Raw genomic sequence first — 12,138 nt, forward strand, 5'->3', positions numbered from 1 at the left:
AAGAACGAAAGCAGGGTCAGTAAGGAGCCAGGTATTTGGGCTTCCTCTGCCCTGTCCTCCCCCCATTAACTCCTTCAGTCAGTCTCTTGTCAAGTGGCAATTCAGACAGCCAGTAGTATTTTAATACATTTTAATTAAAGCAAATAAAAAAGACTACAATGACACAAAACAAGTTATCAAAGTTGACTTTATCAATGGACTTTTTAAAAAAAAAGACAATATACAAGGCCTTGCTGAAATTCTACTTGCAATTTTAAAGTAGAAAAGCAATTTCTAAACATTCTCCAGAAGTATTTTTGCCTCTCGGTAACCTACTTCAGTGTCAGAACTAGCACTCCATTTCCTGTGTAAGCCAGCTTAGTTTTTCTTATCTGTGTAACTTCATAAATACAGCACAGGAGTCACTGTCTCAGCTATACAGTAGAAATACGGGGATTTTCTTTGAGACTTGCACAATGGATCCTAGTTACTGGAATATCTCATTTTGTGAAATAGCAGTGTTAGATTACATCTTCGATTACGCGGCTTTCTCCCTCTGTACAACGTGCAGGGTGGCTCTCGTTCAGTGCGACAGCTGAGGCCACGATCCCATCCAACCTCACACAAGTAACTTCACATACGTGGCTCCAGTGGCAGCTGAAGGATCTCCCCAGTGGCCCTTCCGACACGGTTCTGTTAAAGGACGTACTAGAGAGCGTTGGCTTTACGGAGCAGGGGGTACCTCTAACTCAAGAGCTTTTATGCAGGTTTTCAAATCATTTGTAAGTCAAACTACAGCTGTCTAGTCTCAAGTTACTAGACAGCCCGAGATGCAAAAACCTGAACAAATGCATCTGTAATACTCCCCTGGGAGTACCTGATCTCCGAACCGAGTCTTTCACGCCATGCCTCTTAGTACAAGCCACTTGACACAGGGCACACGAGGCTACGTGTGCTGGCCCTGTCACTGCGCTCGGCCCAAGAGAAGCGAGGAAAACCATCCAAAACCTTCAGCAAAATGGTGAAAAGTGGCAAGAAAAAGAGGATCGGAGAAAGGACTAATGGAAAGAGAAGAGCAGAACCCGCCCTGAGCTAGCACCTGCTGCTCTAAACACATCCTCCGAGCTGCATCCCGCTGCCAAGGAGCCCACAGACGCTGCCATAACCAGATCCATGTCAACAGCAGTTTGCAAGTTAATTTTCCAACGTGAGACAACAAGCCCCCAGCTGTGTGCACCAGCCAGCAGTGCCCAATGCATGGCCTGCGGGCAGCACCCACCACATCCGGAGAAGTTACTCAGTCCCCCTTCACATCAGCTCCATGTACGGAACTCAGGTTCTCATCTGAGACTTGACTAGTTCCTGTGGTGATAGAGCTGCCAAATGCGCAAGGGCACGGTACCAGAGAGGATTGCAGCAGCTCATCAAAAGGCTGAGGAGTCACAACGCTCCTCCTACACACACAGCAGTCAGTCCTCTCCAGCCTACCACCAGTAGGAAACCGAGGGGCGAGGGGCACGCTGCAGAACATCGTTGAAGAGACGATCATTGGACATCAACTCAAAATGCAACTTAATCCGCAGAACATATTTCAAGCTATGTTCTATCTTCCTAAAGGTCATTCCCCTTTCTAGGGATTCTGAGTTTCCCTTCCTTTGTTTCAGGCTTTGCACAATGATATTGCATACTCCATAACTATATACATTACCAACACCAACAGCGTGCAGCAAGCTAGACGCACAAAAGAGCTCAGCAGATGCAGGGCACAGGATGCAGCGCAGGGTTAGATCAAGAGACCTACCTTTCTCAAGCTGATTTTTAACTGGAAAACCACAGCGTGGTTTGTATCTTCCATGGTGTGTGACCTCTCATGGAAAGACAGAAGAAACCCAATATAGCTAAGATTAAAAGCAGGCAGGTTGGTCTGTTTCATCCATGGTCAAATCTGTGGGCTCAGAATATTCAGTGCAATGCACATCCACGTCGCGTACTCCCTCGGAATATCCCTGCTACAAAGCAGCAGTTACCTGCAGGTTGAGCTCTTTTGCTTACATTATACCATTAAATACACTAATTTCTTCAGTATTTCTTACTGGCAGTCCTCAGAACACTTGACAATCTCATTTTACGTGGGGGGGGGACACACCAGAAAACAAACAGCCTTCTCCAAATTCCCAATCTCACTCTCCCCAACATGAGCATTACCTAGCATATATATTAGAGTGGATTTAAATGAAGATCTTTCCATAGTGTTACATCCTGCAGTATTTGTTTTTCTTTCAACAGGCTTGATAATTATTTAGCTTACAGCTGTGCTTCAGAATAAAGATCAAATTTAGCTAATTGCCTGCAACCTAATTTTCCCACATTGATAGCCAGGAACTTCCCAAACCCAGCGATGTGGGGTGGAGACTGAAAGCCACACAACTATCCCACCAGCTCAGAGGACTTCACACACATGCCTACTGGCAGAGGTCTGCTTTGGTACCTGATGTGATCACAAGTTTCTTTTCTTATTTAACAGAAACAGATGCACTTCTGTGCTGCAGTCCAGCTGCACCGACAGCTATCTCCCTGTTAGAGCTGGAGCACCCTCCCAAACCGACAGCAGGAGCCTCGCTGTCTCACAGCTCACGTACCAGGTCCTAATGAAGTGAAATCCTGGTACAGCCTGCGCTGTGGTCAGATAAGCAGGTGCCTAATTTCAGATATAGCTGGAACTCACAACAGGATGCAGCTTCTGCTGGCATCCGTTCCTGGCTTTCTCTTCTGTAGAGGTAGAGTGTTTTGAAACAAGAACACAGGTTCTTTCAAGTCCTGAAGAAACTGCTGCCAGAAGACATTTGCTGCTGGCCAAATGTGAGCGCAGACCACAGTCACCTGGTACCCTGTTCAGATCTCCTAGACGTTAACTGTGCAAGTATTTTCTAATGCAGGTCTTAACACCACACAATTCCTACGTAAAACCTAGTGAGCTTTAATACAAGCACTTTTAGCATGTTGAAGGAACTTTCAGCTCTTTACAACATTTTTCTTGGACTGACATGTTGATATAGGCACGACAAAGTTTTAGTTCTAGACAGAACTTGTTGACTAACAGAGGTAGCTTTCATACACCTTGGAGTAAAACACGGGTGCAAGTCAAACATTGGATCTATCCCAGCTATCTTAAAAATAAAATTATTATTTAGCACTTCGGTATCATTTCAAGTGAGGAAATACTAAACAAATCTAGGCTACCATGTTGTGTGACACCAGTTTTCTCTTCCTTTCTAAATACACAGTTAAAATAGTAAACGTTGAGATCTAGAAAAATGCTATTCTATCTTGGGGTAGTCTACGCCCAGAAGTTAAGCAGAATAGGATTAAGCTAGAACATCCCAAAGATGCTGAATCATCAACATGATCATTTTCTTGCTTACTATTTATGGCTCCTTGGCAAGTCCAAGAGAAGCAAGACAATGTAGCAAGTTGATCAACCTGATGTGTCTAATTCCAAGACAGTCATTCAAACTTTAATTTCCACTGGTACCTAATGAAAAGTCAGTAGTAGAGAATAAAAAAGCGCCACTATCCTAATCGCATATATTAAGCTGCTTCAAAACAATTTAGCAATATATTCAGTCATTTACAACATTTCAAGAAAAACCTCAAAGCACTGTGTTACGAGTTACAAGTTCAGCTCTTCTGCATTTCACATACTGTACCTGCAGCAGATGTTTGCAGTAAGTGGAAGTTCACATCCGTATCTCCACTTCATTAATGGGCAAGCAATAACTGATTTCAAACCAATTCATTAATAAATATCTAACAAGTTTGATGAGCTGACAAAGTTCAAAAGCCAGCAGTGTCCACATGCAGGAACTAAGGCAAGGGAGCAAATAAAACAATTTGCTTTGGACATGACAACGGCAATACTGGGAGTATGGGTCCTGAAGCCGTTTAGCACTAAAAAAGGTGCCCTAGGACAGATTCCTCCCTTTGTAAATGCACGTGTAGAGAAATGCCCAGGTCAAGGCTGTGAGGGATTTCTTTTTCTGAAGAACAATCAGTTTTCCAGATGTTGGAAAGCCTCTGCTTTCTTCAGCTCATGATGACTATTAATATTTATCCTGTGGTTCATCTGCATCACTAGCCTCTGTTTCGCTGCTCTGAGAGAGATCTTCTTGGCTCTCTACTCTGTCCAGTTCCAGAAAACTTGTAATGAGTTTGGCAACTGCTTCCACATCACTGGAAAGGAAAAAACAAGGTAAGAGTCAGCGGAACTGTGGTGTTGACAAGACAAGAACAGGCTCACTAATTCTAGAGACCTGTCTGAAGAGCCAGTCAACACACGGCACAGAGTATCCCCGACAGCATCTCACTCATGCAGGCGTATCAAGCCAAGCCATCAATTCCACATCAGAACAAATCAATCCTTTTCCCACAGTCCCCGCTGCAAGATTCCTTATGATCGATGCTTAAAACAAATCTGCTGTTAACTGATAAATACGCTGAATGTTTGCAAAATAAAATGAAACCCCTCTGCCACTGCACCGCTGAGCTAGCGAAGGTAACTACAGCAGACAGGCAGCACTAAAGGGATCTTGGGTATCTAAATACAATGAGTACTCTAATGAGAGATGCCCTAACGCTTTCAGTTGCAGATATTTAAGGGTTTAAAAAAGTTAAACTGAATAACACAAGGTCATATCAGCAAGTATGAAAATGGAGCTAAGATGAGTCTCAATAGTTGGCAATTACTGACCCATGTGATTGGTATTTCCCACCTCATACATTCCAATTAAAAAACGTCCACACTGCACCTTCTACAGCCCAACACTGCACTCTGAGTCAGCGGGTGTGAAAATCCAGTGACGAATCGCAGCACGACCAGGTAACCCTTCCCGAAATACCGCACCGTCTCCCCCTCCACGTTCACGTCTCGGATCTCATTGAGCAGAGCCACTACTGTGAACAGACGTGGAAAGCAAAGCAGTCTGTTAGCGTTACAGCAAGCTCTCGGCACTGCCGCTAGTGACTGCCAGGCCCGGGGCTCTCTGCTTGTGAGTACTATTGCTCTGATCCCGTACAACCCAGGCACTCCTTCCTGCAAGAGCAAACAGTCGCTGAGCTGAACAGGCAAAACAACCGAGGAGATCTTACCACACCCCTATTAGCGGTACAGACCCTGAGGAACAAGATACACTGCCTCCCAGGAACTGAGCACCACTCGTTTATTACTTGTGTTTCCCACTTTAGTGACAGTTTTAACTACTTATCTGTACAGAGCAGGTAAACAGGTGTTAAGGTTACTGAGAAGGAACAAACACTGAAAGATTTCACTATTCCAAGCATCTGCTGATCTCTGCATCCCCACGCTAATGGTACTTGAAACATATTACCAAATAACCTCTCGGGAAGAGATGTGCTCAGCTCCTCAACATACAAACATAACCTAAAGAAAAGATCAGAAACATTAAAAGTCCTTCTCTCCACATCTCTTATCTTCCATCTCCAAAACGAGCTGTTTAAAAACCAACTCAGCCGAAGGGCATTCCAAATTTTTTCAGTTTTCTAAGCACACTGAGAGTTGGTTTGATTTTGACTAGCAAGCAGAATAAAAATTCTGACATTAAAGAGGATCCTACTTCAGTTTGTGATGGAGCTCCTGCCTCGCAGTGACTGAGCCAAGTCACGTACCATACTTCAACTACAGAATACGCTGGTTTAAATGCATATTATATATCTGCAGGATACAACATGCCTGCTTGTGTATCATATCTAAAGATTTGCCTGCCACCAAAACCAGATTAGATTACAGAAATCTCCACTCCTGGATCCAAAATTCAAGTTTTTCACCAGTCCCACCCGCAAAGCAGGCTAGCCAAGGGCAATACAAACCGTTAACATCCCAAAGGAACAGCTAGGACTATAATGGAAAAAACCACGTACGCCTAGCTATCTTGGATGAAAACAACTAAGCAGATGCATTCAGCTCCCTGACCTGAAAAAGCATTTGGGTCCTGAGAGGCAGATTATTGCATCTGCTGCTTGGGAACAAAGCACATCTGAAAGCAGATGTGACTAATCTGAGCACAGAACTCCAGAGAGGTTTATTAAATGGGTATGCATGCATTTCTTCCGTCTGCTCACTCACACTCACTAACAGACACTGCTTTCTCACCTTGTTCATTGCCTCCTTTTGAGAAGGTCAGTATTTTTTTGTAAAGATTGAATGTTTTTAGGCAGACTGTTCCCTTGTTCTTATCAAATACAGCTTCCTGTAAAATTGAAAAATAAAAATCAAGATTTTCTTAAAAGCACCATCAGTAGCTATGCTTCAAAGTAAAATAGTTACTTTGGGAAAATGGGAAAATAATCTGGGTAACACAGAAAAATACACAGCTATTTTAAAGACATTCCTCTATTATTAGACTGAAAATCACAAACTTGCTCTTGGCTTTAACAGAGACTCTACCACGTCTCCCGTGTTACTTCCAGAAGGAAGTCAAAGCTGATTTCACTCCCTCTCTTGCCACATTCCTTATGTAATAAAAACTTTGCCTGGAATCAGATTTGAACACTAACTTGGAGCTCCTGCAATTTTCACTTTTGGTGTATGCATTTGGCCTGCAGTGAACGTAAGTTCTCGTTACACATTTCACTAACACAGTCACTAACTCCACCAAAATTCCAGTGTTGGGCTATACAGGCCAGGCTTACACCAGACTTAAAATACCCCTGAGAGCTGATGAAAAGAGGATGTCTCTTACGTCGCAAGGTGACACACCTACATAATGGGTTATTGCTCTCAGTCCGACTCCCAGCAAACCAACGCCCACAGGATTATAAAAACACCACTCCCTTCCCAGTGGGAAATGGCCAAGTAGCCTGGAAGGTGAGAGCTACCCTATTTAATGGTCATTCCGTCATTAGCTGGGACGGTAAGTAAGAAATCATGTTGCAGCAGCTGGACGTGCTATTCTTTCTCCCTCTTATACATACAAGGAAGAAAGGCCACAGAACAGTCTGGGGTAAGTCTCCCCTTAAAAAACACTCTTATGTTTAGCTTCACATATTCATGCTTGTGTAGTGAAAGAATTACTCCCCTAATTCTAGTCGTAGTCTACCAACCCCGCAGGGTTTCCCCAAAGCCAGCAGCCTAACCTGTCTGTTGCGACCGAGCAAGTGCGTGGGGCTGCTGGAATTCACATCTGCTGACTGCTTCTAAGCCAGCACGACCTCATTTCCCGAGTTCAGCATCTTACCTCCCACTGCTCCAGATTCTGAGCTGCCACAAAGAAACACCCGGCCATATAGAAAAGCTTCCATGCCAAGCTGTCTGAACAATGCAAAAAATCCACAAAGTTAGGCGTTTTTTCCTTCTTCAGTAATCAAACAGTTTTAAAAGCAACACGCTCCCTTTAAAGGCAACAAAAGCAAAAAAGGTTTCTCTGATGCAACACTTTCGCCTTTAGTTGTAATGCAAGCTACTGTACAGCTCCCTCCCAGCATAAAAACACAGAAACTCTTCACATATTTTTCAAAGACTCCATGCACACCAGGCTCCAAACCATGCAGGATTGTAAGTGTATGCGTTATTGGCAAGGCTGTAACGTCACTACACATCTTTCTCTTCTCTAAGAGCAAAGGCATTCACAAAACTCTCAACCTGCTGTCAACCACCAAGTATCTATGCTGCAGAGGACAGGGGTAAGCGACAACAGAAATCACCGCAGCCATCACGCTTCTTCACAAAAGGAAGCAGTTGGCCCTCTTGGCAAACACACACTTGCATTTTGTCTCCTGGAGATGTTTACATCTAGCAGCCTAAGCAATTTGCTTGCTCAGGCTGTTACTGAGGGCAGAGCAGAACAGTGCTCAGTATCATTTCAGAAAACTTTGTTGCAATGTCTTAAGAAAAAAGGCTGATATAGCTGGTGTCTCAGGCAGCTTTCACTGGACTTTGCCCTTAAAATAAAAATACGTTAATTATATTGGTAGCATATTCCTACACACTATTAACTTTTAAAATTTCATGTTAAGAAGATGCAGCAAGAGAATCACCAGACAGCCTGCAGGATAAATTCCAGCGACAGAAGGATGGCTGGCATTTGGTGCAGCCAGCTCTGTTGCAGCGGGCAGGAAGCAGCAGCAGCTGTCTGCTCTCTAAAGGGGTTTATAAGAGTAATCTCTGCTAGTGATGATTTAACAGCTTCCAGAGAAGCAGAGCACTTCCATCAAAGGCAAGGTAATCATTTCATTACGGTGGCAAACAATCACTCTGTGTCTTCCCAGGAGAGCTGTGAGGACCAGCTAATCACATTTATAAAACACACTGAAAGTACAAAATGCCAAAGTACTAAACATCATGATTAAAAATACTCTTGCAAATGGAAAGGGAGGCTGAGTAAGAAATAGAGCATTAAAGCACAGTACGTCACACACGGGCAACGATTATTATTGGATTTTAATGTTCAGGCCCCAAAGCGTGGTAAGTACCTACACGGCCTCTGTGAGGCCAGCCAGGAGCTGCAGAGAGGAGCCATCAGCACGAGAAACCGATCAACAGCAAATAAACAATTCTTCAAAAAAAGATAGGCCATTACCTGCGCTATAATAAGCGGCGGCCAAACCTATGGAGGCTATTCCTAGGATGAGAGAGCAGAGAATTAGGACAAACACAGGAAATATTCACAAGTTCATCACTTCTCAAACAAGGGACAAATGTGATTGCAACACTGATCACCATATGAAACAGTCGGTTATTTTTTCGCTGAACTCAGCATAAAAAAACCCTCTCGTTCTGCAAAGACACCAAAAGCACAGGGGCCGAGGTCAGAAACAAAAGGTCGTGAGAGAATCGGGAACAGAACGTCAACCTAACCGTGAGGCCACGCTTCCCCTCGAGCACAGCACGACGCTGAGTGCGTGACACAAACAGGAGAACAGCTCTTCTCCCCTCCAAGCGCTCTGTGGAGCCAGAAGCAAGCTCCTGTAACAAAGCTGGGTCAGAAGCTGCCAGCTCCTTTCTCCCACCGAGGAGGAAGCAGCAGGAGAGGGCCCCAAGCCCCGCCGGGCTGCTGCAACCCCAACGCTCTCGTCTCAGCGAGAGCCTGAGCAGACGACGTCGCTGAAAGCAATGACCACGTTGCAGCGTCACTGCCATGGGATCTGCTCAGCTGCAAAGCAGGACACACCACATTTTTCCCCACCAGCTCTCTCAGTGTGGTCCCGAGTACCACCACTCCATTTTTCTCTGCATATTTAGTGTTTAAAAAGAGCTGCCTTTCAGAACATCCTGTGTGACTTCCTATTTCACACACAAAGTGCCGTTAAGTGTTCACAGTCAATCACACGCAAGATCTAACCCCAGCATTGCTCCACAGTGGATTTTTCCGTTTCTGCAAACCTAGATGTTTGTCAGTGTAAGTACGCATCCCCTTCACAAGTTTCACGTTTATACTGCCACATGGCATATAATAAACTTTCTTCTCTTGATCTTTCAGGACTCCCTTAAAATTCTGTCCAGGAGCCTCCGAGGTTCTGCAAGTCACAGACTGAAAAGTTATCAGTCTCCTGGTGAAACTACCACACTGAGGAGACTTCGGACTCATTTAGTGGCTATGCGAAAGAAGTTCAAAGCATGACGATTCCTTTCCCTGAAAGAAAAATGCCTGAAAGACAGGCATGTCTTGTTAGAGGCTCTTTCAGAAATTTATTCTGTGACCCCCTTCCCCTAAAGCAAGCTCTGAAATAAACTGAGGAATATTATGGTCTTACCGACAAAGACAGACCACGCTCGGATGCCAGGTGACCTCTTCAGATGAAGATGGGAGCTTGTGCGGTCTTCAACCAACATGTACATCTTCAGCAGAAACTCCCAACAGCCCAGCCTGACTCATGAAACCTCATCGGGAAAAAAAAAAAAATATAAGGAAGAATTTAAAATCATTGCCGACTCCAGCTTCTAGCATTTGCTAGAATTGCTGACCATGCTTCCTAGCATTTGCCAGGACTTATCAAGTCTTAATCTAGACTACAAAAGATGTCCAGGGGAAGAACACCGCCTTCTTCTCATACGAAGAGCAAAATACACACTTGAAAAAACTGCAGCGAAAAACTGTCATGGGGAGACTTGCATAACAACAACAGGAATCTACACTCTGAGGAACTTCTCATTTTGGGGTAAAAGTCCCTTCCTTTCTGTCACAACCAGGTTCCAGAAGAAAATGTGCAAAGAACAATGTGGAACAACGTAGCTGCTAATTCACACGGCCCTTCTTCAAACAGAAACAAGAGCAAGAGCAACGCGAAGTGCTTTGACAGCGTTTCTCCCGCTAGCGGCAAAGGCTGCCGGGAGGACCAGCCTGGCAGCCGCAGCAGGACAACGCAGCCTCCTGCGGCACGGACGCCGTCCCCCGTCCCATAACCCTGGCAGAGCAGCCCGGCAGCGCCAGCCTCGCACAGCGCAGCGCACGGCGTTCCCGTCTTGCAAGCCAGCTCCAGAATAAAGCCAGGAGTTTCCAGTACGTACGCTTGCTCTCACCAGCAGGACCACACCTTCAACTCAGACCGCAACTAACAGCAGAGAATACAAAGACAGGCACTAACCAAAAACAGTGAGAGCTGGGCGATCCCGTGCAGCATTTTCAGGAAGATTTTACTATTTGCAGTATGAAATTGTTTGGATTCTGGCACGATTTTGAGCTCCAGCGCAAAACCCAATCTTACCCTTGCACGATCAGCACCAGCACAAAGACCGACTCGCCCGAGATGCAAGAGCCACGCGAGGACCCAGCCGACCCGTTCGGGACCGTCCCAGAGCAAGGCCGGGCTGCTCACTGCTCCTCTGGCGCAACCCGGCAGAGATGCCGGTTACTGTCGCGAAGACCACGCTCCGGTGAACGTACATAGGAAATGAAAGCACGTGCTCGGCGTTGTATTGTAACATTAGCAGGGCATGCGCTGGCCTTAATCACGGATTTCTTCTGCTTTGCTCTTCCGCGTTACAACCTTCAGACCAGTTCAGGGAGCGGGTTTTAAGCAGACCGCCTCAGGAGGGGTTTCTAAACAGGCTATCCACGTTTCCCATCGGTGCGATGAAGCTCGCTGCCTGCGGAGCATCCTGGGGACTGCAGAGGCATCGCACAGCTCCTGCACTGGTGCGGGCGGTGGACACCAACTCCTTCCGCCGACGCGGGGCTGTCACCGCTCCGTAGCCGACTCCTCTGCCCACAGAACCAGTTCGCGGGAGGCTGGCACTCAGCTGTCAACAGCCACCCAGGATAACGGGCTTCCAGCGTTCAACGGGTTTTTGAATAACCGTGAAAAGCACTTCAGAGAGCAGGCCCGCGCACGTCCAGGCTCTCACAGCAGGAAAGCGTGGGATTTTTAGTCACCTTGCTGTTCTTCGATGCTACACTGCACCCCCGCAACCCTGCACCGACTGGCTAGCTCAGACAGCAGGCGCCCGGGGATTTGTTTGTTCCATTCAATAACACAGGTATAGCCAAGCCTTTCCAGTTAAATAAAAGGCACAAACGGTTTTGATTTTAATCTCTTGGCAACACACCAGAGAGAACCTGAAACTGGAAGAGACAAAACCACTCCCGCGTCAGGCACGCGGCGTCTCCGCCGGACGCCAAGCGTCAAAACTTCGGTTTTCAGAGGACTCCTGCGAGCTGCTCTCCATCCACCAGAGCGCCTTTCCGCGGGCACCAGCTCTGCTCCCGCCCGCGACCCGGCAGACAGCAGCCAGGCGCGCGGGAGGTCCCGCAGCAAACACCCGCCAAGTCGGGACCGCCGGGCCGGGCCGGGCCTCCCCCTCCCCCCCGAGACCAGGCACCGGGCCGCTCCCCCCCGAGACCAGGCACCGGGCCGCTCCCCCCCTCCCCGAGCACCCGGCCAGAGCGAGGAACCGCAGCGCGCTGCCAGCGCCGGAGCAAACCCCGGTGGGGAACACCAGGCCTCCGGCGGCGACTCGCCCGCGGCGGCCCCCGCCGCTCCCCTCCCGCCACATCCCCCCGGCAGACGGAGCGGCTCCGCTCCCCTCAGCGCCCCGCCAGCCGCCCCCCGCGGCGGTACCTGCCCGGCGCGCTCCGCCCCGCCGCACGGCCGCGCTCTGAATGGGACGCCCGGGCGCCTCCGCTTCCTGCGGCCCCTCCGCCCCCAACC

At 47.1% G+C, this 12,138-nt stretch overlaps 1 protein-coding gene across 2 annotated transcripts; it reads right to left on the reverse strand.

Annotated features, from left to right (window-relative positions):
- Positions 1–169: 169 nt before the first annotated feature.
- Positions 170–12,134, reverse strand: CYBC1 (cytochrome b-245 chaperone 1). Of its 2 annotated transcripts, none has more exons than XM_075440757.1 (7): positions 12,049–12,134; positions 9,745–9,871; positions 8,571–8,612; positions 7,230–7,303; positions 6,146–6,242; positions 4,785–4,929; positions 170–4,209 (listed from the first exon to the last, which is right to left on the reverse strand). In XM_075440757.1, exons 2-7 carry the CDS (start codon positions 9,827–9,829, stop codon positions 4,080–4,082), a joined length of 573 nt encoding a protein of 190 aa, XP_075296872.1. In that variant the 5' UTR covers positions 9,830–9,871; positions 12,049–12,134; the 3' UTR covers positions 170–4,079. The 2 variants fall into 2 exon arrangements, with proteins under 2 accessions (XP_075296872.1, XP_075296874.1); XM_075440759.1 differs by lacking the exon at positions 12,049–12,134 and adding an exon at positions 10,696–11,764.
- Between the last annotated feature and the right edge of the window lie 4 nt (positions 12,135–12,138).

Source organism: Opisthocomus hoazin, chromosome 21, assembly GCF_030867145.1.
Source record: "Opisthocomus hoazin isolate bOpiHoa1 chromosome 21, bOpiHoa1.hap1, whole genome shotgun sequence".
In the NCBI taxonomy this organism is placed as follows: domain Eukaryota; kingdom Metazoa; phylum Chordata; class Aves; order Opisthocomiformes; family Opisthocomidae; genus Opisthocomus; species Opisthocomus hoazin.